Genomic DNA, 27,303 nt, shown 5'->3' with positions numbered 1-27,303 from the left:
ATGTAGATGTGTATATATATGTGTATGCTATTTTATATATATACATATACATACATACTGGGATATCTACATAAAGACACGTGACTCTGGATGAATTAATTTTTTATTTTATGCATATCCTCTTATAGTGTTTCTTGACCAGTGCTTGGTCACAAGGATCAGGGAAGCTTAGAAGGGAGGCTATGCAAAAAAAAGTGAAATAGTAAGACATCAAGTTAACTGAGTAGAAAGTCGAGTTCACAGAGGAGTGTAGAATGCTCTACGGGTGATTTCACCTACGTTGTGTTGCCAAGTACTTGCTTAGAACAGACCTCGAGAGCGAAGTCTGCCATGTGGCAAGCAGTCAAGTTTACCAGGTAGTCTTAATTATTTTCAGAGCTCTCCGAACTGCCTTCATTTGAAATTTCTTGCCCACTCATGGATCAAAACGCCGAGCACACTGTCTAAACAGGAAACTAAGACTTTTTCGCCCTCCTAAATATCTCAACACTGCATTTTGGAAAAATATTCCGTAGTACTTAGAAATGTTGAGCATAGGGTAGAAAGATGAACACACAGGTGTTGTGCAGAATCATTTTTTAATAGTTTATTGTCAAATTGGTTTCCATTCGACACCCAGTGCTCTTCCCCATAAGTGCCCTCCCCCATCACCACCACCTCTTTTCCCCCCTCCCCCTTCCCCTTCAACCCTCAGTTCGTTTTCAGCATTCAATAGTCTCTCAAGTTTTGCATCCCTCTCTCTCCCCAACTCTCTTTCCCTCTTCCCCTCCTTCTGGTCCTCCATTAGGTTTCTCCTGTTTTCCTGTTAAACCTTTGAGTGTGCAGAATCATTTTACTCAACCTTCCAAAGCAGGATGGCCTCTCCCCCTCGGAGGCAATGCCATGTAAATCTATTTACAGCATTCAGAATGTACTACACGCATTTGATTCAAATGCACCCGAACCGAGCAAAATCAGCTCAGTCTGTCTACTGAGCCCCGTAAATGGCCTTGTGAAGGGCTGGGTGTTAGTCTATCTAAGACTGTGAGTTTGTGTATGTGATCCATGGTGATCCATGTGATCCATATGATCCATGTGATCCTTTGTTAGAAAAACTCCTTCAAACCAATGCCTAGAATGCCTTTCTCTGCCCACCTGAATTCTATCAGCCCTTTGATGTCCAGTGTAATTCTTCTCTTATCTACATCTTCAACACGCTCTCAGGCCTCCATTGTCCTCTCCCTTTTCACTTAAATCTGTCTAGCACTGTTATATAGCAATTTTATGGGCCTATATCTCATTTTTCTAACAGAGTTTAAACTTCAGAAAAGAATCAATGTTTCTTTTATTTCTTTCAAAGCACTAAACACATTGCTAAGAACAAACACGCTCAGTAAATGCTTAGAAAAAGTGGCTAAGTGTACCAAGTACTGCTTTGCTTGTGTCTTCTCATATGTGTCCATGACAGTTGCACGAGGTAGATGATGCTGTTATTAGGGGAAAACTGGTGGTGGGGGGGCACTGAGTTCAAATTCCAATCAAGCTAAAACGCTTACGCCTTGGGTAAACTTGGAACTTTACTCCATTAATCTCATTCTCAATATCTCATCTCGGAGATGGGGATAACAATAGTTCTCACCTTGCTGGCTTTTGGGGGGAAGTAAATGAGTTGATGGGCATAAATCCTCCCTGGAACATGGCAGGCACTAGTGTATGTTAGCTGACCTGCCATTACTGTTGCTGATCCCATCTGACAGGTGAGATCGTGCGGGATCCATAACGTCTCATAATCCTCTCCCAAGAACACACAGCCAGTGTGTGACGGAGTCAGGATTCAAACCCGCGTCTCGGTGATAAGACACAGATCACAGAATTGAATGGAATGTAGTCATATTCAAGGGAGAGATCTCTTTTTGGCCTCTTAGCACAGAAACCCCCTGGCTGCCCTCAGCTCTCAGAGGCAGCACAGCCCAGCGAGAGCAGGCTTGGGCTAGAATTTACGGCTGCCTCCTTTCAGCCTGGGTCATAAGTGGGGTTTATGAAACCCTGACACCAGGGCCCTCGCGTTGCATCTTTTTTTTTTTTTATGTTTTCTATTTATTTGTCAGAGACAGAGACAGTGGGAACAGGGGAGGGCTGGAGAGGGAGATACAGAATCTGAAGACAGGCTCCAGGCTCTGAGCTAGCTGACAGCACAGAGCCCAACGTGGGGCTCGAACCCACAAACCATGAGATCATGACCTGAGCCGAAGCCAGACGCTTAACAGACTGAGTCATCCTGGCACCCATCATGTTGCATCTTAAATGCAATGTGTTCTGCTCATTCCTGCTCTTCCCATATCGCAGCATGTGACGGGAAATGGGCTGGCTTTCTGAGGGGTTTTTGCCTGGAAATATCTAGTTGCTTCTCCACTTTGTAATTTGGAGACTCAGGCACAGAAATTGAAGTCAGCACTGTTAGTACTATGGCTATTAATAATAGTTCCTATTTATAGAGGTCTTACTGTTTGCCACAGTCACATTACACATGTCATTGCGAAACATATTGTATGCATTATTTCCTATAAAACTCAGGACACCCCCTTTACACAGCTATTATTATCTTTACTTCATAGATGTAAAAACTGAGCATCAAACCATTACAACCACTGCCACAAGCATCTCTTTTATAAAAAAACAAACAAGTGTTTTGAATCATCGCTTCCAATATTAGGATGATTTTAAATAATGCCGCCAATCTAATTATAGAGTTATGTTAGCCAGTCCTTACTTCCTTATTTCCTTATTTCCAATCTCTGTGCATTAGAATAGCTTCCCACCTCTGCTACTTTCTTTCAATTGACTCAGTACTATTTTAGGAAAAGTCAAGAGTTTTGACTTTGAATCCATTAAAATTTTTTTTTTTTTTTAAACAACAGTGTTGACTAAGAAAAGGCTTCTTATTCTCCGGATCCCTTTACTGGGAAGTGTTCATGAGTCCCAGTGTTGATTACAGTTGCCTTAAGGACTAGTTTTGAAATGTCTTTCATTTACTTGAGCAAGATGGTTGCTCAATCATACTATCAAACTGAAAACAAGAAGGAAGAAAAGCCAACCTAACCAGGGAACACGTATTCTGGGATGAGAATGTGTCAAAGGCAACCTAGCACGTCTTAACTCCCCTGTGTGACCAGCGTTGTATCATGTGTTCTGGGTAAATTATCTATTTTGTAAGTTAGGCCACAGTGTGCTCCTCCAACTAACTGTGAAAGCATTCTTGAAAGCCCATGAAACCTTATTATTCTAATTACCAACACAAGGGGTTGATAAATGAATTATGAGGCCAGGTATTATTGTCATTAAATAGATCTCACTCAATTATTTATCCCCGGGTCTGGGGTTACAGCTCAGGGAGCTGTCCACATTGTACCAGGGCCGGCTTGAGCTCCGAGACCTGGGGACCGGATTACAGTCTTGGCAGGCACCTTTTGTTGAATGCAGTTCAAGGGAATGACGCACATTTTTCAGTCAGACATTTGGATGGTTCGAAGCCAATGGATATTCAACGTTTATCTGCAAAATCTTGTTCGTTTTATCCGTGTCAAAAAAAATCCCTTCAACTTATTCAGATAAATACAAATGGTTAGGAAAATGGATTAACTCTAGGGAAAACATAAAAAAGTTGTCTTGCTTTTTAGTTTTCAAAGACTCTGCTCTTTATTTACTTGGATTCTGATATCTGTAATGGGCACTTGAGTGTGATAAGTATCAGTCAGTGCCTCTCTCCACATTGGATATTTTTTTTGTATCTTGTTTCCAATAGCACAATGAAAGATGCTGTTTCTGGTCAGGAAATCTGTTATTGGAGAGGGTGGTATTGGGAGGCTCTAGTTTTGTTTGTTTGCTTTTCATCCCCCAATCATGCAGCTCACTGCAAAAGTTAGCCTCGAAAATAGTGTGAAAGGATGTTCTCTCACTGAATCACCAACTTCTTCCAATCTGATGTCCCTTATTCTAGACCAGCAAGCTGCAAGAGTGCCTTCTTATATCCCAAGAGCATCCGAATAGGAATCTCAAGAATCTGTTCTTGCTAAAAAATTATTCTCTTGTCACCGCATAGCCCCTGGCTTTGTCTCAACATCACCCACCCACCCCCTTCCCCCACAAGACTTCTGATAAGTTGAGTCTAGTATTAATTTTGGCAAGAGTGGACAGTGGAGATCAGAAGGAGCTGGAATGGCTCTTCAGGGATCCTTCTGGCATGAAACTTGGGAGAAGCCTTTTGGAGAATGGAGGAGGGGTAAGGCATTCGGAAAGAGAAGAAATTTATACCCGAGATTACATGGAGTTGAGTGTGGTCCATGCTGGTATCTGAAAACCAATGTCAGAATATGTATGTTGAGGGGCTCCTGGGTGGCTTAGTCAGTTGAATATCTGACTTCCGCTCAGGTCATTGTCTTGAGTTCTATGAGTTCGAGCCCCGCGTCAGACTCTTTGCTGACAGCTCAGAGCCTGGAGTCTGCTTCGGTTTCTGTGTCTCCCTCTTTCTCTGCCCCTCTCTCGTTCATGCTCTCTCTCTCTCTCAAAAAGAAATAAAAACGTTAAAAAAAAGAATATGTGTGTGGAGGGTGAGGGGAGGGTAGTACCTTGGAGGGAAGTATGAAATGGTGCTGAGCATCAGGAAAAGCCTGGCGACTGAGGAGGCAAATAATAAAACCCTGTTTCCATTGCTCCAGCGAAAATTGTATTTATAATAACTGACAAAAGACCCTATGAATGCGGTGGAAATAAGTTCCTATATTATTAGACGAATTTATGATTCATTTTGTGGTGATTTTAATTTGGGTATAACCCTGACTTCCCTCTCTCTCTCTCTTAAGTCTTGCTAGTTTAATGGTCCCATCACATAATCATCAGTTCACAAAATTAAAAATCTTGTCAGAAATATGAAGTAGAATAATGGCTGTTTAGAGCAGTCATGTTTTCTAATTGGCCACTCATCTAGAAAGTGATGTAGCCCAATAAACCAAACTGAGCCTCTTTTAAATTAGTTGCTAAGTATCTAGAGTAGCAAAAACGCCCATAAAGTAGGTGCTTTCCAATTGAAAAACAAATTTTGATTTTACTACCAGGAAGAATTTGTGATTCTCTATTTATATACATTTACTAAAGTAGAGTGATGTAATGCTTCTTGTGTAGACTTGATCTTATGCATTTCAAAGTTCCTGATACCAAATAATTGAATTGTAGTCAGTTTGGGTATCACACAATGTATGGGTTCCTAAAATCCACCCACTATGCAAAATAGGACCATGAAAACCACAGGGATTATAGGAAAACTGGGACTAAGAGAAAAATACTCTGGAATATTGTCAGTGACGCATGAAAAAAGATAGATATAAAATAGCAGCAACATTTTGCACATGCTAAGTGGTTAAGAAATACAGAAATGCTACAATAAATTACGGCAGTTTCCTTAGAAAAAGACCTGAAGCTTCCTTGTGGAAATGTCCTTCAATAGTTTTGATGCAGTGCTGGGAAGGAAGTTCTACAAGACCAGCTGTGAATGGCTGTGGGTTTTCTAAAGCTGGAAGTGCAGTGAGGTAGCTGGGTGAGGTGAGTACATTTTGTGAATAAGCTGCTAAGTTGAGCTGGATGCAGTTTTTCCTGCATTCCCTTCGGGCTTCTAGAAGATAAAGTCACACATAAGCAAATCCCAAATTTGTGTTCTGTTTAAATTCTTCTGTAATGTATCAATCATGTCAGAGCAAATTTTCAGTTTTGAAACAGGTATGAATAGGAGAATCAGGGGCACCTGGGTGACTCAGTCGGGTAAGCCTCCAACTTCGGTTCAGGTAGTGATCTCATGGTTCATGGGTTGGAGCCTTGCCTTGGGCACTGTGCTGACAGCTCAGAGCCTGGAACCTGCTTCAGATTCTGTGTCTCCCTCTCTCTGCCCCTCCTCTGCTCATGCTATGTCTCTCTCTCTCTCTCAGAAATAAATGTTAAAAGAAAATTAAAAAAGAAATAGGAGAATCGACCGTGTTATAATCCCTCCAATACTATCCCATTTACCATCTCACCTTTTTCTTGCTACCCGTCGGGCAGGCACGGAAGCCATTGCCTGCCCACTGGTTTGTTTGTTGGGGAATCCTGACCTGTTAAAGGCAACGAATTAACCAAAGGAATCTGTGCGAATCTGTGCAGGTGTGTGTGAGTCCTGGGTTGGTGTGCTTTCCCCCTGAGAAGTGGAACACTCCTGAATGTGGGCACACAGAGGGTCAAAAGCATGAGTGAACTCACAGAGACCAGTCACAGAGGCTGGTTTAGAACTCAAGTTAGAGGCAAGTTTGGTTTAGGTCATTTCTACATTTTATAAATGTCTGCCAAGTGCCAAACTCAGCCTGCCCTCTCATCTCAGAAACACATTGTTAGTGTTTAAATGTGATGTACTTTCTTGATCACATGGATGTAGAAAACCCAATGAGAGCTCAGTTTACGCTTTGTGATGTGCTACATTAAACATTTTAGCATCTGTGGAAACCATTTTCAAATTAATCTTCATAGCTGGAGGTCATGTCAAATGGTCAGGCCATTTGACAAGGCCAGTCTATTGGCCCTTGCCATTTCCAGGAAACTGCCCAGAGTTTCTGAGTAGGCTCCTGAAGAAAATACCATCCCAGAATTTGGAAATGACCTTGCTTTTGAGCATTAACTAATGTAGAAAATACAATTATCGGATTCTCCCCTGTCTACAGCTATCCCAAGTCATGCCTCTCGGCTCCACTTCCAGAAGGGCTAGGTTTATTAAGCACCCTCCTCTGCTCAAAGTAGTGGTCGGTGCAGTGGGAGATACACAAGGACAGGATATCGTCCCTGCCATCAGGGAACTAATTTGGGGGCTCTCTTTGATGACTGAAGAGAATCTTCTCCATTGCACTTGTGTTTTCATGGCAGAATATGGGTGGTTCACATGCCCAGGCAAGTAAGGAGGCACCACTGGGTAGTTATTGGCTAAGACAGCAGGTGCATGTTGTGTTTTGATCACTGGGTATTATAGGATCTTGAGTTTAGGCCTGTTTTAAGGAACACCTTACCAAAAAAAAAAATCCTTCACTGACTTTTCATTTTTCTAAAAAATTTGCTTTGTCTGTTAATAAGCTTATTCATAGTATGTTGAAGGGTCTTATCCTGTAAAACCACACATTCCAGCAGCCCTCCTCATGAAAGACAAGGGTGCAGCCCTCAAACCACAGTTGAGGTTTGGGTTCTCTTGGGTTATGCCCGTTGCGGCCCCTAAAAGGTCAAGACAAACCTGGACCACCTGTATCTTTAAAAGTTCTTTGCATCTCAAGCAAACAGCAATAGCAAAATTGGCCAACTAAGTTTACAAAATTGTAGTATATTTAACATTCTCCATTTCGATAGTTTGATGCTTTTCTATCCACACACACACATACACACAAAGACACTAATGTGACTGCTGGAAAGGTAAAAGTATTTGGGAATAATGTTAAAGTTTATATTTGAGGCCCTTCCTGAATGTGAGGCCTGAAGTATTCCTTTCCTTTCTCTTCTCCCCTCGATCCAATTTGCTGTACATAATATGATTTTTGTTGCAAGTCGTAATTGGTTTTATGAGATTCAATACCAAATCAGTAAATGTGCTCCAGGTCAGTTTGTCCTCAACTCTTTACTCTATTTTACAAAAGGAACCCTTAAAAAAGAAGAAAAGAAAATATTTTAAAATAAACCTTCTGATTGCCAAAATCTAAAGTCCACTTTGGATTCAATTTTATATGTGGTGGCAATGAAAAGAACTGGAGGTCTCTATTTTGACACTTAGCATACATTCCTTGCTTTTTGATGACTCCGGCTGATTAATAAGTGAGACTAAAATATCTTACTCTTCCCGGCTGGAATTTAAAAGCTTAAGCATTTATTACACGTGTCAAGCTTGAAATAGCGCTTAAATTCATGCACTAAGGGTCTATCTAGAAGAAGGAAGGCTACAAACCTAATAAAATGAAATACCCACTACCTCTATTCTATGCATCTCAACCTATACCCCACCCCTCCTTACCCTTTATTTTGTTTTCGTGTCTCAGGGAAGCAAAAAAATTTGTGAGTGAAAATGAAGGAGCCCTTGGGAAAGGAAAAGGAAAACGATGGTTCGCATTTAAGATGATGATGGCCAAGGTAAGCAAGCATTTTCACGACTCCGTTTGGTTGATGTTGTATATTCTTAAGGGCGGCTGGAAACAGTGATTTATGGCAAAAAAGACCTGTGTGATTTTATCACTCCGAAATGGCAAAGAATGTGCCTTTTTCATTTTTATACCCTGGTAGTTAAAGGGTTCTGGGTCAAAGTTTGTTGCTCAACAAATCTACAAGTTTCAGGGCCATACAGATCTTCTCTACCAGAACTATAAATTGAATAGAATATGAAAAAAAAAAACCCAAATGGTATACCAATATAACATAGGTCCTTGGAAAGGATAGAAAAGAAACTAACATTTATTTACTATTTACTTACGCCAAGAGCTGAATCGAATTGTTCTATGAAGGTACCATATTTAATTCTCAAAGCAAAGTAGGTATGTAGGTATTATTATCCCCTCTTTACAATTGTCATACCACTTGTAAGATAAATGCTATTTCCGTAAAGATGGATTTTTGTGAATAAAATCCACAAAACCCCATCTTTATGATGACATACAGGTTTGCAATATATATCAAGGAGTTATAATTCTGTTTTTATAATTTAAATGAATGGAATCATATATTATTTATCCTTTTGTTTCTGGTTTCTTTGATGCCATATTATATTCATGAGATACATCACGTTGTGGTAGTTCATTTTTATTGATGTGTTAAATTCCATTGTATGAAGGTACTGCAGTTTATTTATCCATCTTATCGCAGATAGATATTTGGGTTGCATCTTGGTTGTCAATCTTTTGAACTTCAGACTTGTCTCATACTGTTATCTGGGCTCTATTGCACCTGTCCAGCTCACACATTATCCCAGCATTACGTGCACCTATGCAAAGTTGTCTTCCCTGTTCCCATTCTTCTTTGGGGTCCTCTTGACCATGGATGGCCCAGCATTGTGCAGTGAAACCGGAGCAAGGTCTTTTATAAAAAGTAATGCATGGGGGCATCTGGGTGGCTCAGTTGGTTAAGCATCTGACTCTTGATTTCGGTTCAGGTCATGATCTCACAGTTCGTGGAATCCAGCCCCAGTCGGGTTCTACACAGTGGGGAGCCCGCTTGGGACTCTCTCTTCTTCTCTCTCTACCCCTTCCCTGCAACCTCTCTCTCTCTCACACACACACACAAAATAAATAAATAAACATTAAAAAAACTAATGTATGATATTTTTCTTCCTCCCTTTCCTATGATACCATGCCTTTCTCTTTACTTAGTTGCTCTACATCTACATGGAATAAAAGGTGTCCCATCTCATAACACTCCCCGTCCTGTATTGAAACTACTTGTTTAGCCACAGCTTACTCTAATAGTCCCAGAAGCCCTTGAAAGCAGGAGAAATGTCTTATTCATAGTTCATCAATTTCTTCTTGCAGTGAATATTTAATTAAACACATACAATTTGCCGATCAACTTAGTAGGTGCTAACGCAGTCCTTGCTCCGTATTGTCTGACAGAATAAACAGATCTTTCTCAGCGTATTTTCTATAAAATAAGGGATCCATAAAAGTTTTTTTTTAATTGAATTGGTGTGAAGGTGGGTGGAGAACAGAGAAGCAAGTGAATCCTACTGTTGTTTCTTTTTACAAAAAGCCTCAAGTGGCACCAGAGAGATCTTTCCAAATTCCTGGTCTTGTGATATTTGGGGATGGGGGTGGAGGATAAAACATCTTGACCAACAAGAAGTTGGGTTTTACTGTTGTGTTTGGCTTTCTTTTCAGAAATGGGCAAAATTTCTTCGTGATTTTGAAAACTTCAAGGCTGCTTGCATCCCGTGGGAAAATAAAATCAAAGCAATTGAAAGTAAGTGCTCCTGAGATCTCATTAGATGGGAAGCTTGTTTCATAAGCTTATTAGATGTCTTTCTCAGTTTCTATACTGTTGAAATGATTAAAAACAAGACAACAAACAAACAGAAATCACCATTTTTTCATTCTCTTTGTTTACTGTGAAAATTTGCTAGTACTTACCAGGCACAGCCCTGGAGACCCCACTCTCCCTTTCTACATTAGAGCAAAATATTCTCATACTGACCTTGAGTTTTCTCCTATCCAGGGAAGTCAATATTGTGCACAATGACTCTGAGTCATATATATCATTGGGAAGGCAGTGATTTTATTTTGACAGTGAACATGACATTGAAAATATATACTCTTGTGAGATTTGGATGGTAGTCAAAATGAACAATGTCTACAAGGAATGAAGAAATCTTAAAGCCTTGTTTTCAAATCCGAAGTAGAGTAAATAATCACATTACCATCCAGGAACTTGTTATGTGAATATCATATTGTGCCTTCATTTTATACAGTGTTCACAGAACTCAAGAGAATATATTCATCAGAAGCTCATTTAGAACAGTGCTCTAGGTTTAGAATAAAGCAAACAAAAAATATAAAATATTGTAAATGTAATAATGCTTTTAAGTAATAAAGAATATAATAAAGAATATAAAGACAAAGCATAACATAAAGAACAATTCTGAGCATAATCTTGCAATATTTTAGTGCTAAGAGTTTTGACTAGGATTTGAATTTCCTCCCTGGGTTTTCAGACTGAGAGGCAGATTTTCCTGCTGGTTAAAATGTGGCTTTGCATAATTAAAATGGAGGCTCCACGGGGAGATAACACAGTTGATGGATATTTCATGGGCATGATTGGGCATGTTTTAAGAGTGCCTATCGTCAGTCCTCTGTCTTTCATTATCAAGTGGCAATGAATTAAAAACACATCAACTAATTAATTGCACTTCCTCCCACATATTTCTGTATGGTCACATCATTGCTTTATTTTCTTCCTTAACACTTACTATCTAAAATACTATATTTTAAATTTAATTTTTAAATGTAATTTCATTTCATTTTATCTTGTGTTTACTTCTTCCAAAAGACATGAAAGAAGAGGTTAGGTTTTGTTTTACTCCAGGATTGCCAGACCTAAAATTTGACCTTAGTAAATACGTGTTGAATAAAATGAAAGAGTAGATATTCTTCACATGTTTACCATTCTATGAAATGGAAAAAGGAATATTGGCATGTCAGATAAGAACAGACATCATGGAATCCCTAGGTTTCAAGTGAGCAGCTGAAATATGGTACCTTGAGAGGCAGGAGGAACAGAAAGCCATTTGGAACATTAAGATCTTGACACAATTTGTGTGGAAAGAACTCTGATTCTGCTCTTGCTTTCTGCAAATTAGCTGTTCAGCTCCTCAGGGCCATGTAATCCCTCTGGGCCTCAGGTTATTCATCCGCGAGATGATAAGGTTGAATCTTGACCAGTCATGAGATGTATCTCAAGAAATTTGTAAGAATGATCATTAAAATATGTACATTTGCACATTATTTATTTTGAAGGTGTACTAGAGCAGGTTCTAGCTTGTCTCAGTAATAATGTCATGCCCGCTTGTGTTGCAGCAGCCTATCTTGAGTGGGTGAAAAACAGATGAGATTATTCTTATTGCCAGACTTTCACACAGGAATGAGTTACACATCTGACCACCATCTATCATGTGTGCGACTGTGGGAAAGACAGATTGAGGGCCACTCCATTATTTTCCTTCCTTTCCTCTTCCTTCGGAAAATTTGGAACAGTCAGCCAAATGATGTCAAGCACATTACTTTCTCTTCCGTATGCAATTTATGATTTGATTAGGTTGTCCTGGCTTCTTCACCTTCCACAGTGCTCTGCCTCCCTGTGAAGAACTGACCCTTATTTTCTAGTCTATTAACAGTCGCCACAACCATTGCTCTTCGATCGTCACTCACATACTCCACAAACATTTCATATGATCTTTAACATGCCTGCAACGTCCATATTAGCCTTCCTGTTTGAGTTGCAGTTAAGTAACTGTCCCAGAATTAGTCCCTAGAGGAGCTGAGATGCAAGGTGAAGTCTGTCTGGGTCCCAAGCTTGTGGTTTTCTCAATGTGGCTTGCTCCTTTATCACTTTATGCAACATTTTATAATCTTTTTCTTTTGCATCAGATCAGAGTGGATTCAGCTGATCATTATCCTACTTGGGAAATTGTTTCCTATTTTCTCATGCATTTATTTTTGAATGAGCTATTTAATTATATATTTCATCTCCTATAAGAGGCTTAATGCATAATGATCTTAATGATAATCATAAATACACCATAGATTTTGGGACTATTGTATTAGTTGAAAAGTATGAAACTTCTTTAAGATTGTACTAGCAAAGTCATGGGGTCACACTAACCATCCCATAGAAAATACCCTACCAAAGATGGGAAAGTATGTATCTGCGAAGGTCTTTGAAAATTAACTAAATGGAAATTGGAAAAGAAATGGGACATGCATTCATGTCCCAACCTTTTCTAAAGGTTGATGTCCTTTTGCCTCCTATTGGCTCCAGATAATGCAAATCAAATTTGCCACATGTAATTCCCCTAGACCAATTTGAAAGAAACTATGCTTTCTGTCCTAGCCCAACAAGATGGTATTTATTTTGTACTCCTACAGCAGGTGATTTAATTGGTCTTTTCCTATTTAGAAATGCTCATATTTGTCTGCCTGCCTTATTACCCATCCGTTCAAGAGGAAATTATACATGATGACAGTCTACAAATTACTTTGCCTTAATAATAAATAACCATAGGGAGAGGAGAAACTTTAACCTTAATTTAAAAGAAATGCAAGAAAAGTCAGCAACAAGAATATTACATAAGCTTAAAAGGTCTCGCTTGAATACATACCAAGAACTCTGGTTTAACACATTAATAATTCATTGTGGAAGCAGAATTTATTAGTCAGATTAAAGAAAAGAAAGAATAGGTCCTTTCTGGGCACCATCCAAATTTATGAACGTGCCATGGCCTTAGCTGATTGATGGATATTGCCTATATCCTTTCAGAACTACACACTAATGGCATATTTATTCCACATATTATAGTTTTAAAAAGATAATTTGATTACGATTCTACTTGAGGAGCAATATAGCACCGTGCTTAAGAGAGATCTGTATTTGGAGTCAGACACCTAGAGATCAAGGCTGCCAAGTTTAGAACTCTGTGTCCATCATTTACTACCAACATAACTACCTCCGTGACCCTGTGTCATCAGTTACCAGCTGTGTAGCCCATGGGCTTGTCTCTGTGAAGTGAGAGTACAGTAGTTCTCTTCTTGCAGGAATTTGATGATGACTAAAGGAATGAATACACAAGATCAAAACAGATGTTGGAAACAAAAATCTATCACATGTTAGCTGTTACTATTATTAATCAAATCTTGGTCCAGTCCAATACTGTGTTTAATTTTTTGGTTCCCCATCCATACAACAGGCCTAATGACACTTAACCTTACTGAGTTCTAGAGGTAGTAAAATGAGTTGATGCCACCAAAATTTTCAGTATGCATAACTGACCAGCAAGATATGGCAGCTATTATTATTATTGTTGTTGTTATTGTTATTACTATTATCATTACTACTACTACTATGACTACCACCACATGCCTGCATGTTCTTTATAGTTTTATCTAAGAGACTAAGCACATGGGAATGGCCGTTCTTTGAAATTATGGTCTTTTGGCTACACTATAGTAAGATTTCTCTTTTTAGTAAATGCCAGATTTAGTCACCAACCTCTGGTCAGATAGAGCCACTAGGATAAATGGATGTGAAGAGGGAAGATTTGTCCTTTTTCATTTTGGGGATGAGGCAGGGAAAGGTCTTCTGGAGTTTGGATGCCAACCACCTGATTTGTTTTCTTTCCTTTATAATCTTTGTTTTCTTGCTCCTCTGTCCCCTCTGCCATTTGTGGGTGTCCTGTAGAAGGAACAATGTATTCTGGATTCCTTGGTCTCTCTCACCCATGTCTGGGTCTCTTGTACATCATTAGTTTTAATGAAATCTGTTTTTTCTGAAATTCATTTTCTTTAGACTTAGGATTCTGTTTAAAAAAAAAAAAAGGAGGGGGGTTAATTGTTACTTCTCTACGTCCAGATAAAATAGTTGTGAAAAAAATGGAGCCTGGAAGCTTTGGAGTCTAAAGTGTATTTCATCCACAATGAATATGGATTATATATGGGGGAGGGAATACTTTCTGAAACCTCTTCATTTGCTCCTCTATTTTGCTTTTAGGTATATTTATGCTCTGGACTCAATTTAAGAAATTCATTTGTGAGGGGTTGTGGATGGGGGCTGGAAGCGGGTGAGCCATATGTGCTAATGAGAAGAGCAAAACTGTAAGAAGGGACATAGGAAAGGAAGAAGGGAAGGAAGGAGGAGGGAAAGGAGGGAGGGAGGAAGAGCACGAGGCAGGGAGAGAGGGAGAGAAGGAGGAAAGGAGGAGTCAGCATCCCACAGTTGGGATTCTACACCAGAAGATCTCATGTGTGTTTCAGGGAAAAGCTCACTCCAAATACCGAGACAAAGTTTCTTCTCCAATTAATGAGTAACTATACTGACTAACAAGCTGGAAGTCTACTGCCTTCAATAAAACATGACAGGCGAACCTGGCCGAGGCAGTCCTTGGGCAATGGTTACCAGAGAACATAGATAACAGCCGTGAAATGATAAGAAATCACTGGGACCCAGGTGGGTGATCAGATGTCCCAGGAGAAGCAGATCTGCTTCGCCTTCCTGCAGATGGACCAGTGCATCTGGTTACAGCCCCTGTGAGCATGTTCCTCAAAACTACGTGCTTTTAGAAATCCTGTAGAACTCTGCATCTCTCTACAATGTGAATGCAAAGATTCAGAGTTCAAAATAATTTTTTTTAATTTCCATTTAGACACTGACTTTTTTTTGAACTTTCTATAAAAATTGCCACTGTGGTGTGGGGCCAGGTAAGGTGGCACCTAAAGAATATTCTAAGTTCCAGAAATAGCCGCATAACTGTCATGGGATTGCGGCCTCATCTTACTAAGCAGAGGCTGGAATTTGCTTCATGGGAGCCTCCTTCCTTCTGCAATGTTTCCCCATCAGCAATGTTGCAAAGCCAGAGGGCCCCGAAAAGCATTGGCCACGAAAAGCACTGGTCATTGTATTTCGCTGAATGCGTCAGGAAGAAGGGCCTGATGCAGTGGGTGACTGCCAATGTTCATTGTTTCTTCTTGGGAATATGGAAGACTAAGAAAACTAGTAACTTAATGTCGAACCTTAAGTGATAACCAAAGAAAAGTCTAGGTTTTGCTAATTGATGAATTCTCAACTTGAGACCTCAAATTCCTGTTCTTTCTTCCTCTTCCATTCTCTGTTTTATGATAATGTTTTTATTTTTTTCTCAGCAAATGCCATCTGGACAGATCGCTGTCCCCTGTGGTGCATGAGCGTTGATGGCACATTCTTGCCCGTCCCCTCCCAATTCATTTCCCAAAGCCTAGGAGATTTTTTAAAGGTCACCGTCCCCCCACCCCCACCCCACTCCAATTGCTTAACACCTGTTGGTGACTTCTCATCACATTTAAAATAAAACCCTCACTTTCCACCTTGCCTTAAGAAGCCCTACATGGTGTGGGTTGGCCTGTCTCTCCATCCTTGTCTGTCACCAATCTCCCTTGTTCATTGGGCACCAACTGCACAGTCGTTGGCTTTGTTCCTAGATCGCCCTGAGACATTGCCTATCTCCAGATATTTATTCTCACTCTTTCCTCTGCTGGAGTGGCTCTTCCCCAGCCTGGCCATTGTGCCTCTTCCTCCAACGTCAGACCTCTGCTTGAACACTACCCTCTTTGATATACCTTCCTTTGATATACAAGCTTATTGAAATCAACCCTCTTGATACTTTATCTTCCTCTCTCTAGGACCTATCTGGCTATAAAAATTACATATATGTAATTGTTGCAACAATATAATCATAGGTAATCTTATCTATCATATGTAATACATACATGTCCTATAAATGATGCCTGCATATATGATATATCATGCATAATACATATGCATTAATCAATGCATATAATGAAAATGCATGTATTTGATGTATAGTATTATACATACCACACACACATATGATATAATGTAGAATAGAATATATAATGATAAATGCATATATTTTATTTACTTAGTTTTAAATTCCTGAGTATTTGTAGTTTCCATACCTCACTTAAAACATAAGTTGTATTAGGGCAGTGACCCTATCTGTGACATTGTGCTTCACATCTGAGGTAATTCCTGGCAGAAGATGAATTTTTTTAAAGTTTATTTATTTATTTTGAGAAAGAGAGAGAGAGCACATGAGCAGGGGAGGGGTAGAGAGAGAGAAGAGAGAGAAAATCTCAAGCCAGCTCCAAGTCGTGAGCACAGAGCCTGATGTGGGGCTCCATCTCAGGATCCGTGAGCTCATGACCTGAGCTGAAATCAAAAGTCAGATGCTTAACTGACTGAGTCACCCAGATGCCCCAGAAGATACTTTAAATATGCGAAGAGCGAGTGAGTGAACTTCAGATTCTATGCAGTACCTAAAAAATGCCAGTTAAGTCAGACAAGTAGCACAGGGCTGTCTGTTGGGATAGCTGTCCATCAAGGATGTGGTGAACATTTTTGAGAAGAGCGTTGTTGGCCGAGAGGAAGGAGGCACAAGGGCAGTAATCATAATGATAATGGCGGATAACTGCCGGCTAGCTGCCGTTGTAAGCACCTTGCAAGTATTTGCTCACACCACTGTGTTAACCCCAGGCATGAAAGGGGCTCTTCAAGTAGCAGTTTTCGCTACAAAGCATGAGGCAGCTTTCCTTTGGATGGACCCTAAAGGCAGAGGTCACTGTCATTCTACACAATGGCAACTGCACAGGAGAGAGCACTTCCATTGCCATTAACTTTTCCTCTTCCTGGATAGAAACAGGAGGATGCCAGAGACTGTTGATGTGATGTCCTTGTGAAAAGAGCCAAAGTGTTGCGATGAACAGATTTCTTGTGGAAAGCACCAGGCTTTTGTTTTGTTCTGATTCTGACCTATCTCCCAACCTTTTGGTTTTCTTTTTGCTAGGTCAGTTTGGCTCTTCCGTGGCCTCATACTTCCTCTTCTTGAGATGGATGTACGGAGTAAATATGGTTCTCTTCATCTTGACGTTCAGCCTCATCATGTTGCCAGAGGTAAGATTCTGACTTCCCATTTACAAAAAAAAACCCAAAAAAACCCCCCAAAAAACAAAAAACCCAAAATGCTGAAACAAGTTTCTCCTGTCCTAGAAAATTTATTTTCTCTTCTGAAGAATAGAATGATTAACTGGCTGGATCTACTCTTAGAGTCATACAGAGCACGGGCAATACGGTTAATCTTCAACATGGCGCCCATGGGCCAAAGATCCCAATCATTGCGCCAAAGGGTACATGAGCCTCCTGCAATCATATATAAAATGTGGTGTGTCTGTTTAAGTGTACATTTTTATGTGGAAGGGTTCGTGGCTTCTATCAGATTCCCAAGGTGATCCCTGTGCTCAAATGTTAGTTGCTCAAAAGGAAAGCTTTGACACCTTGTGAATTGCATTCACTTATTTTGCCAAGTTTGCTTTGAAAGAATACTTCTTAATGCATCTGTTTTTTCTATTTGAAGAAACACAAGAGCATTTTTTTTTTTTTTGCACATGTAAAGTAAGATAACCCAGACACACACACACACTGGGGTGGGGTCTTTTAGGATCAAAGTCAGAGAGGAGAGTAAAACAGATAGTGGGTCCAGATTGAAGAATGAGGCAAAACCCTGAGCTGACACGGGGAAAAGAGTCCATCAACTAAGGCCAAGAAGCAAGACTGCTTCTGATCTTTGGATGCTTACTTATACAAATGTCAGGTTAGGCATTATTCAGGCTACAAAGAGTCTTTCAGCTGCCATTATTTCAAAGCCAATTTGTTCAGAACAGTATTGCCGACAGCCAAAACTAAGTGTTGCGAGTGATTTTTTACTCCCGTGGTTTTAAATCAGGCCCAGCTTCTGTATTGAGCCTCCTCATGGGCCTAACAATCCTAATAGTGCCTTATATGTATGAAGCGTTTGCTTTTAAATGGTGCAAAAACATTTTCACTTCTTTTACTTACTGAGCCTCATGACAAATGTAAGAAATAGACGACAGAAGAGTTTTCTTTCCCCCTTTAAAAATGTGGAAATAGAATTACAGATTGCTTATCGGGCTTCACCGATATCTTAGTTAGGTTTTTTTTCCCCTAGTATGAGACTAAGATCATGAATCTATTTTTTGTCCCAAGATTTTGCCTCCCAGTTCACTAGTTTTATAATTCTTGAGATAATTTGGGGGGAGGTGGGTGTATGGCTGTGTGGCTCTTAGAAGTCAGTGGACATAGGTCAGAAGTCCTGCAGAGTCCATTTCCCCAGGGACAACTTTCAGGCGATGCAGCAGAATATATGTATTTCATCTATTTCAAATTAGCCCCGGCTTTATTTTTGCTCATCTCTCTAAGGAAACCTGAAATGCCATCACTGGCTGTTATGACACTCCTTAGTGTCAGACTTGGGGCATACGTGGAGTTTCATCAGCGGCACTTACTCCTTCCCCTCCAGCACACAGCCTCCCTGGAAATGAAAGGTTGTGGCTGAGTGGTTGCAACTATATGAAATTACAGAATGCCTGGTGTATCGTGGAGGGAGTTAATACGTGTTTGATTGGATGTATTCCTAGAACTAATAAGTGTGTTGTCTTTGGATGCTTTCTTACAGGTTTGAGTTAGAGGCTGTGAGGGACATCTTGTTTTCTGGGTCTTGGTTACCAGCCCCAGATAAAGAACAAAAGAGGATAGAAACCTCACGTGCTAGTTTTACAGAACCACCAGAGGCAAGGACTGGTCCCCTCCTGGCAACAAGGCTCCATTTTTCAGCTGCCTCCAACCCATAGACTCACTCAGCATTCCCTTGATGCAAATGCCCTTTTGCCCAAAGGGCCAAGCCTGAGACCTTAGTCTTTGTTCTTTGTGGCCCCCAACTTTTGAGTGAGATGGGATAGGACCCATCCTGTGCTGGCTTCAGTACTAGGAAGCCAAGATGCTCCTGCAGAAGGTGTGCAGTCTGAGGCTGACTTACAGCAAGCCCCACACCCAGGCTTCCAGCCACATCCATCCTCCACCCCCGGCCCCAGGGAGGAAGGTTTCATATCACAGAAGAAGCGGTATCTCCTTGGCCAGCGAGCCTTGTGCCTGCTCTGGAGGAGAGGGGTGCTTCAACCATTTCTCACCAAGACATCTGCCAGGACCCTATTCTTGCCCCCTCACTGGCTGGCTCGGCCCCTAATAACTCCTTTTTGAATCTGGTAGTGTAAGATCAGGGCAGCAGACCTGAATTAGTGGGAAAGCAAATATAATCAGGGTACCATCTTTCCTCCCATCTGACACCCTCAAATTACATAAGTGATTCACATAACTCTTCTCTTAACATGAAGGAGAGAATCTCCCACCCTAAGAAGCAGTCCCATATGAAGATGTGGGTAGTATGGTTTGTTTGAACACTATAGTTCCCCCAAAGGCCTCTTTCCTCCTCTCCAGACCTCCCCTAAAGGAGACCAGCTTGAAGGTGGTGGTGGTAGTGGGGCTTCTCAACAAGCCTTCCGAGCAATGTGGTTGGCCCAACTGCTGGTGGTCCACTCAATTTAGAATGCAGAGTTCCTAGCACTCCCTTTGTTCTTAACTCTGGATTTAGTAGTCAGTTCCCAGAAAATGGGACCCCACGTGGAGACCCACAGAGTCCCCATGAAAAAGTTTAAGAAGTGCTTTTAAACAAAACCATTTGTGATCACATGTGTGGCTCAGACTTTGTTTCCAATTATTAACCGCTTTCTTTGCTTCTCTATACAGTACCTCTGGGGTTTGCCATATGGCAGTTTACCTAGGAAAACAGTTCCCAGAGCTGAAGAGGCATCTGCGGCAAACTTCGGTGTGTTGTATGACTTCAATGTAAGTGTCTCCGCATAGCTGTATTGGTAGGAGGATAGATTTTTTTTTTCTTACTTTCTGAAACCCCAAGGGCCTCCTCTTTTGGGGTAGATGAAGGTCTTAAGAGATATGTCCCTGCCTCTTGTTAAAAAAATAAAAAAGGAAAGAAGGAAGAAAGGAAGGAAGGAAGGAAAGAAAGGAAAAAAGAAAAAGAGAAAGAAGGAAAGGAAGGGAGGGGGTGGGAGGGAGGCAAGGAGGGAAAGAAGGAATAGAAAGACTGAAAAAAAAAGAATAAGTTTAAGAGTATGATAATATGATTAAATGAGAATATAGACGACTGAAAGAAGGTGAGCTCAGAGTTCAAAGACTTGAAGCAAATATCTTTATCTCTGGCTTTGGAAAAGAACAAAGGAAGAGTTTGCAAATGTGCTTTCTGAAAAATCTCATAGGATTCTTAGGGAATTAGAGCTTTACTTCCTAAACAAATCTATTTAGTATTGTTCAATCATCGATTCTAGACACAGCTAAATATTAAATACTGAACAGTTCTCAATTCTAACTTCTAAATAATACGAAAATGAGTATCACTCGATGGAGGTACCCATATGAGCATTGCTCCACTATAGTGCTAGAGGAAGTTTTACTCTTCGAGCTGCCCTGGGTGAGGACTGTTGTTATAGCAGAGATTTATTTTTACCCCTTGAAAAATCATTTCAGGAATTTGATTCAGGTCTGTGGCAACTATTAAATTGCACACATTTTCTTTTAAATAATGCACAGATTGATGATGTTTGGAAGTATAGAGGATAAGAAAGTAGCAAGGTGGAGATTGGGGAATTGCTAATTCAGGAAATTTTTGGACAGTAGCAAATGAGAATAAGATTTTGCATAGCCTGGGAAATCAAAGGAGAGAAAAACAATGAACACTCCATGTCCGTAGTGCTGATAGGTGTATTTCACAGATGTTTTGAATTCTGCCCTTAAACTCCCTAAATTATGAGTTTCCTGAAGAGGGGACCATATCTGTTACACCTTCTTTGAAGCCCTTAATATGATACTCAACCAATAGAGGCTTCATGAATTTTTTTAACTGACCATCCTATGTAAGGGGATGACTTGTAGAACCTTGAGATAAGAACCATAGAAATTAATTATGTGAGCAATAGTACCAGAAAATGTAAACTTTAAGAAAGTTTCCCAGTTTCTGAGTAAGCAATAAGAATAAGCATCAGGCACAACGGCAGGCCCAACTTTGTGGCCTTTGGAATCTCCAATCATCCCCGGCAGTTGGACTTTCCATTTTTAATTCAGCATTTATTTCTTGAATATAAACATGCACTGGTTTTACAAAGATAAATGTAATATGATTCTTGGCTTCAAGGTACTCATGACAGTAGAAGATAGTCGGTCAACTAGTCTACCACATGTTATATGTTAAGTTAGCAAAATGGAACAAAGAAAAAGGCGCTGGGGTGCCCCAAGGAAGTGATTGTTAATTTTGCTTGGGAAGGTCTAGGATTTATGAAGGATATGGCCTCTGAGGTAGATTTTACTTCTTATTGTTTATTTCTCCGTTCTGTTATCCTCCATCTCTCTCCCTCCCTCCCTCTCTCTCTAAATTTCAAATAATATTTTATTGTGCTCCCTTGAAACTGCTTTTACTTCTCATTCTCTTCCTCTGATTAGCAAGATAACATACTTCTGGTCTGGTTCGTAAGAGCACAAACTAATAATATCATTGGCATGTTCTGATGCTTTAGTCAAACCAGAGATGAGGAACTGAAAGTCTGAACAAAAGATGTTTTGATTTGTAAACATATATTTAATGAAGTTGAAGCACTTGTAAATTTGTCAACTAACTGAAACAAAAAAAGTTGGGGAAAAAGTCCATTAGCGATGTGAACGACCTTAATCAGCTGAGAAAGACAAAGTAGAAGATGGTTCTATGGGGCAAACCAGAAGTTCTAACAGGTGAATATAGAAAGAAGCCAGGGGAATGGGTTTGGGCAATATATGCACTTGCCAAGATTTAATTAATTAATTAATTAATGTATGTATGTATGTATATATTCGCCAAGATTTTATTACTGCCCTTGACAGCTCTCTCATGTTCCATTTGACAAAATACAATTTATTGGTGGATAGAGGAAGACAGAAACCAGAGTATCCTATGATACTCATTTTCCTTTATAATCTACGCCTGCCTTAAAACAATTCTAAAGCAATAAGAAAATATATTTAAAAAAGAAACAGAATATAAATGGTTGAGAAAAAATATGAAAAGTCATTAAAGTGGTATTATTCATTTACAACTTTTCTTAATTTTTCTGCATAGGTTTACCACTCATTTATTTGGCATGTATCATAAAATAAGGGATTTAGAATTTTTTAAAACTATTTTAATGTTTATGTTTTAGAGAGAGAGAGAGAGAGAGAGAGAGAGAGAGAGAGAGAGACAGAGAGACAGAGAGTGTGGGGGAGGGGCAGAGAGAATGGGAGAGATTGGATCTGAAGCAGACTCCGTGAGAGCCCCACACGGGACTTAAACTCATAAACCATGAGATCATGACCTGAGCTGAAGTTGGACACTGAACCAACTGAGCCACCCAGTCACCCCCCCCCCCAAATAAAATAAGAGATTTTTAGAGATACAAGTGCTTTGAGAACTCTCCCATGTTTCACATTGTAAAGTGAGGGAAACTGAGTCATAGAAGCATACTCAGGTCTGATAGCTATTGAGTGGCTCCAAAAAAATAATATTCCTTCATTGATTTCCAACAGCATTCTCACTGTTTCCAGAACATAGATTGACTCCTTTCAATGCCATAGCTATCGCGCCGGGAAGGAGTTGAAACAGTTGGATCCCATTTTCACTTTTCATAATAAACACATAATCCCCAAATTAGCTTTTCAAATAGAATGGTGGGTTCAATAGTTACCCCTGCCTGAATTCTTTACTTGGTCCTCTGAACAACAGAGGTGCCCACTCTGTATTATGATGTGATCTTCCTGGACAGCACAGTGTTCCGTTGATCATGGCACGATGGAGAAAACCATCAATGAAATATCTGTGGGACCCCTGAAAACTCAGAATTCTGCACTCCAAGGAGCCCAGAGATGCAAGGAGGAAAAGACATGTCTGAGGACTACGGCGGAGTTAACAAATGCCTGAACAATCTCATTAAGCCATGGGTTTGTCTCATCTAAGAAGATTAGTGTGTCAGCTTAGCTAAGCAGTTGCGTATAGATGCAGGTGAAGAGAAGCAGAAAAAGAGTTGTAGAATGCTGTGAAAGAGAGGCAAGCATGACCTCTTGTGGTGGAGGAGCTTATATATAAGATGCGGAGGGTCCGCAAACCTGTGGGGTGGAGGTGGGGAGGTGGAGTTGCAGGTTGGAACCTTGGCACTTCCCTGTGGATCCTCCCCTCCCCCCCCCAAGTATCTTCCTGGAGCTTAGTGCTCTGTCATTTGAAAAGCCATGTCATAACTCATCAAAATTGCCTTGAATTGATAGGAGACAAATGCCACTTGGTGTATGCAAGGTCGGCCAGTCTTAGGGCTTTTCAAAGTCATGGTCTACAAAGCACCATAGTTTTGATCCTTGTATTGAGGCCCTAATGGTGTGTCTTACCAATCTGGAGGAAAATATATTTTATTAAAATGGTAAGAAATAGAGATATTGTCTAACATGCATGTTATGGATTGAATCAGCATAAATGATACAATCTGAAGCAATAGAATTGGAAGAATGAGCGTAGGTCAAGAAGAAGAGGACGTCTTTGTTGGCAAAATACTTGGAGAAACAAGAATGATGTAGGAATAACAAAGAGGAAATGGACTATGGTTTTGATATTCTTGTAAGGGAGAGAGAGGGAAGAGCTGAGGTGGCATTGGGAAGGAGTCTGAGCTGATATCAGACGGTGAGATCATTTGAGTTGTGAATAAAGGGGAATGCACTCAGTTTTCCAGCTTGTGAACATCTTGTACATTGCATGTGGATAAATGGGAGTCGATTTTGCCTCCCCTTTTCTGCTGGTCATCATAGGTGTTTGTGGGTGAAGCTCTAAAAGGGGCCCTAAGAGAGGACAGTTAATACCTATCATGTGTTAAACAGGCATTTGCATTAAATATCATCTTCATAACAACCCTTCAGGATGAAGATCAATAATCTTTTTATAATTGAAAGAATTGGGACTCAAGAGAGGTTTGTCAGTTTGCCAAAGATAGCACAGGTAATTAGAGGAGGTACTGAAATTCAAAGTAAAGTGTGGCTGACTTTAATGTCAAATCATTGGTTTACTTCTAACACACCCCAAGCCAACTCCTTATGCCCTGCGCACTTGTGCCACAGATTGCCCTTGACCTCTATCCTCAAAAGAAACTGTCACAGACATTCTGGATGTTTTCAAAGAGCAGGTCACTCCTTATTTTATCAATATCAACAGTTCTTTTAAATAATAATCTTCCAGAGCTGCAGTATCTCCTCTCAGACATATCTCAGTTCTCTTACGTTCCTTCATGTCTTATGGTACTGGCCATATTTTTGGATATACATATGGAATAACTCATCTTCTTAAAGGGATATTTTAGTAGTTCAAACACATCTTTATTTTCAGAGAGTGCCCCCTTTTTTATTGAGGTATGATTGACATGCATTATATTGGTTTCAGGTATATAGCGTAATGATACAATATTTGTATGTCTTGTGAAATGATCACCACAATAAGTCTGGTTAACATTTGTCAACATACATAGCTACAGAGTTCTTTTTTTTTTTTTTTGAAATGAGAACTTTTAAGATTCACTGTCTTAGCAATTTTCAAATATGAAATATAGTATTATTAACTACGGTCTCCGTGTTGTACATTGCATTCTCCATGACTTGTTTGTTTTATAGATGGAGATCTGTACATTGTTCCTTCTTCCACCCATTGTGCCCATCCCCATCTCTTGCCACAGGGAACCACTGGTTTATTCTCTGTATCTATGAGCTCGTTTTTTCTTTTTCTTCAAGATTCCACATATAAGTGAGATTATATGTTCTTTGTCTTTTTCCATCTTATGTATTTCACTTAGCATAATGCCCAAGGTCCATCCATACTGTTGCAAATGGCAAAATTTCCTCCTTCTTACGGCTGAATAATATTCCACTATACATACATTTGTGAATCTACACACCACATTTTCGTTATCCATTCCTCCATAGACAGATGCATAGGTTGTCACCAGGTCTTGGCTACTCTAAATAATGCTGCAATGATCTGGGGGTGCAAGTATCTCTTCAAGTTAGTATTTTCATTTTCTTCAGATAAATCCTGAGCAATGGATTGCTGGGTCATATGGCATTTATATTTTTAATTTTTTGAGGAACCTCCATGCTCTTTTCCATAGTGATTGCACCAATTTACATGCCCACCAACAGTGCACAAGGGTTTTTTTTAAGGAGCCCTTTTGAAGGGGCAAGTCATTTTTGGTTTCCCAAAAAGCACACACAAAAACACTATTAGATGCAGGAGATATCTGGGGTATAGGACAGGAATACCTACAAACAAGGAAAGGGAGGGGAACCACAAGTAGGTGGGGAAAGTCTCCAGATGGCAAAGAAGCCTGACTCTTGTGAAGGGAGAGACAGAGGGGAAACTGAGTAGGAAGAAACTCAAGCCACAGTACAGCTCTGGAAAAACATCTTGACCAGATGAATGGTGAATCCCCAGGCAAAGTCTGCCCATTGGAGGAGTCCCATATCACTGGCTCTACTATTTCTCACTATTCTTGGTCATAGACTGGGGGCCACCTGGGAGGACAGAGTCTCAGGAGGACTGCATGGTGTTCCATTCTGGTTGATTCGAAGTGGTGGCATCTGGAAGCCATCCCCTGAAGGCTCTCTGAGCAACACACCTTAATGCCTGCTGTAGGGGTCTGTGGACCCTGAAAGTGTGATGTGGTTCCTCTACTTTAGGTCAGAAGTGTTGTTGCTTCTCCTGCCACTCTTACTTGGTTTCAACAAGCTTCAAGTCCACCAACGTAACCTCTTTGCTTCAGCTCTTGCCTCAGCCTCACCCAGAGCTGGCTTAGCAAAGACCAGACTCCTAGATGATGAACACCTAGTGCACTTGGTGAGGGTAAAAGTATGACCTCGAGCCACACTGCTAAGCCTCTTGGGACAAAACTAGGCTTGTAGATTACTAAGCCCACCCAGAGGGCTGATAGGTCTCTCCTGCAGGGACGATCCTAAGATTGGAAGGGGCTAGGATCCTCTCCTCTGTATCCATAGGGAGACTTCTTAGAAGACTTCACTGAACAGGGTGGGTGCAGCTCAAGCCAGGGGTGTTGAGATTGGCAGCATCCAAAGGTTGTCCATCCTCGGATACCATATCTGCTTCGTTTGCTCAGTGTCCAGTCCAGGTCCCTCTCAATAGACTCATTAGGTTTGATTAACAGAAGAGGCATCTCAGATTCTTCTCTCACTCTTAAGTCCTTTCTCTTGCTTCATAAGCCTCTTAATCTTCTACTCCTGAACTTCTTAATACACATTTATAGGTTGTGGCAGAAGAGATCCCCAGGTTTGGTTTTGGCTTTCTTGGGATCCTTTTGTTCTGTAGACTTGGAAAAGGATCTCTTGGGGTCCTCATTTCTATCAGTGTTTTCTTTAATTTAGCAACAACTTCCAGTTTTCAACATCTCCCTTGAGCTGCACCTGGCCAAACCAAAGCTGGTCTTTCTTTTTGCAAAAATTTGAGATGCCTATGATCCTAATGCCATATTTACAACATGAAAACAGCATCGATTCTTTGGATGTGATGGCAGAGCAAGTCTTCTTTTCATTAATTTAGTGAACATTTATTTAGTAGTTGCCAGATGCCAGGTAATGTGCCTAGCACTAAACAAAGGTGAGCAAAACCTAACACGGTCTCTGCCCTTGGAAACTTAAAGTCTAGTAGAGTAGTCAAGTGATCACAAAAATAAATGTAATTTCAACTGTGCCAAGTAAGAAGGGTAAACAGTATTAAGATAACATGTTTCAGGGATCCTGACCTTGTTTATAGCCTAAAAGAGGGAAGTAGAGGATAGCAGAAATTTTTCTGAGAAAGTAGCCCTTGAATTGGACTCTAAAGAGTCAGTACAGGCTCCCAATTTGACAGAGGGAAGAGGCATTCTAGAAAATGAGGACAGCAAGTCAAAGGACTTCTCGTGGGAGAAGCTTGCCTTACTCAAGAGAGTGACTGGAAGTTAGTGAAATTAGACTGTGAAAGGGTGTCGGGACCTTACAGAGATAGAAGGGTATCAAGATGTGTCA

The 27,303-nt window shown here is 40.4% G+C and overlaps 1 protein-coding gene across 1 annotated transcript in view; it reads left to right on the top strand.

The window, feature by feature from the left end:
- The window catches only part of TMC1 (transmembrane channel like 1), a 128,704-nt gene that overhangs the window by 48,827 nt on the left and 52,574 nt on the right, over nucleotides 1-27,303 (top strand). The window contains exons 5-8 of the mRNA XM_029920495.1: nucleotides 8,067-8,157; nucleotides 9,891-9,972; nucleotides 17,117-17,223; nucleotides 19,930-20,028. Of these exons, the coding sequence (XP_029776355.1) occupies nucleotides 8,067-8,157; nucleotides 9,891-9,972; nucleotides 17,117-17,223; nucleotides 19,930-20,028 (379 nt within the window). The remainder of the gene's footprint in view (nucleotides 1-8,066; nucleotides 8,158-9,890; nucleotides 9,973-17,116; nucleotides 17,224-19,929; nucleotides 20,029-27,303) is intronic.

Source organism: Suricata suricatta, chromosome 13 (assembly GCF_006229205.1).
Source record: "Suricata suricatta isolate VVHF042 chromosome 13, meerkat_22Aug2017_6uvM2_HiC, whole genome shotgun sequence".
NCBI classification, from domain to species: Eukaryota; Metazoa; Chordata; class Mammalia; order Carnivora; family Herpestidae; genus Suricata; species Suricata suricatta.
Note: the sequence above shows the minus strand (reverse complement) of the source record. Positions and strands in the feature narration are given on the sequence as shown.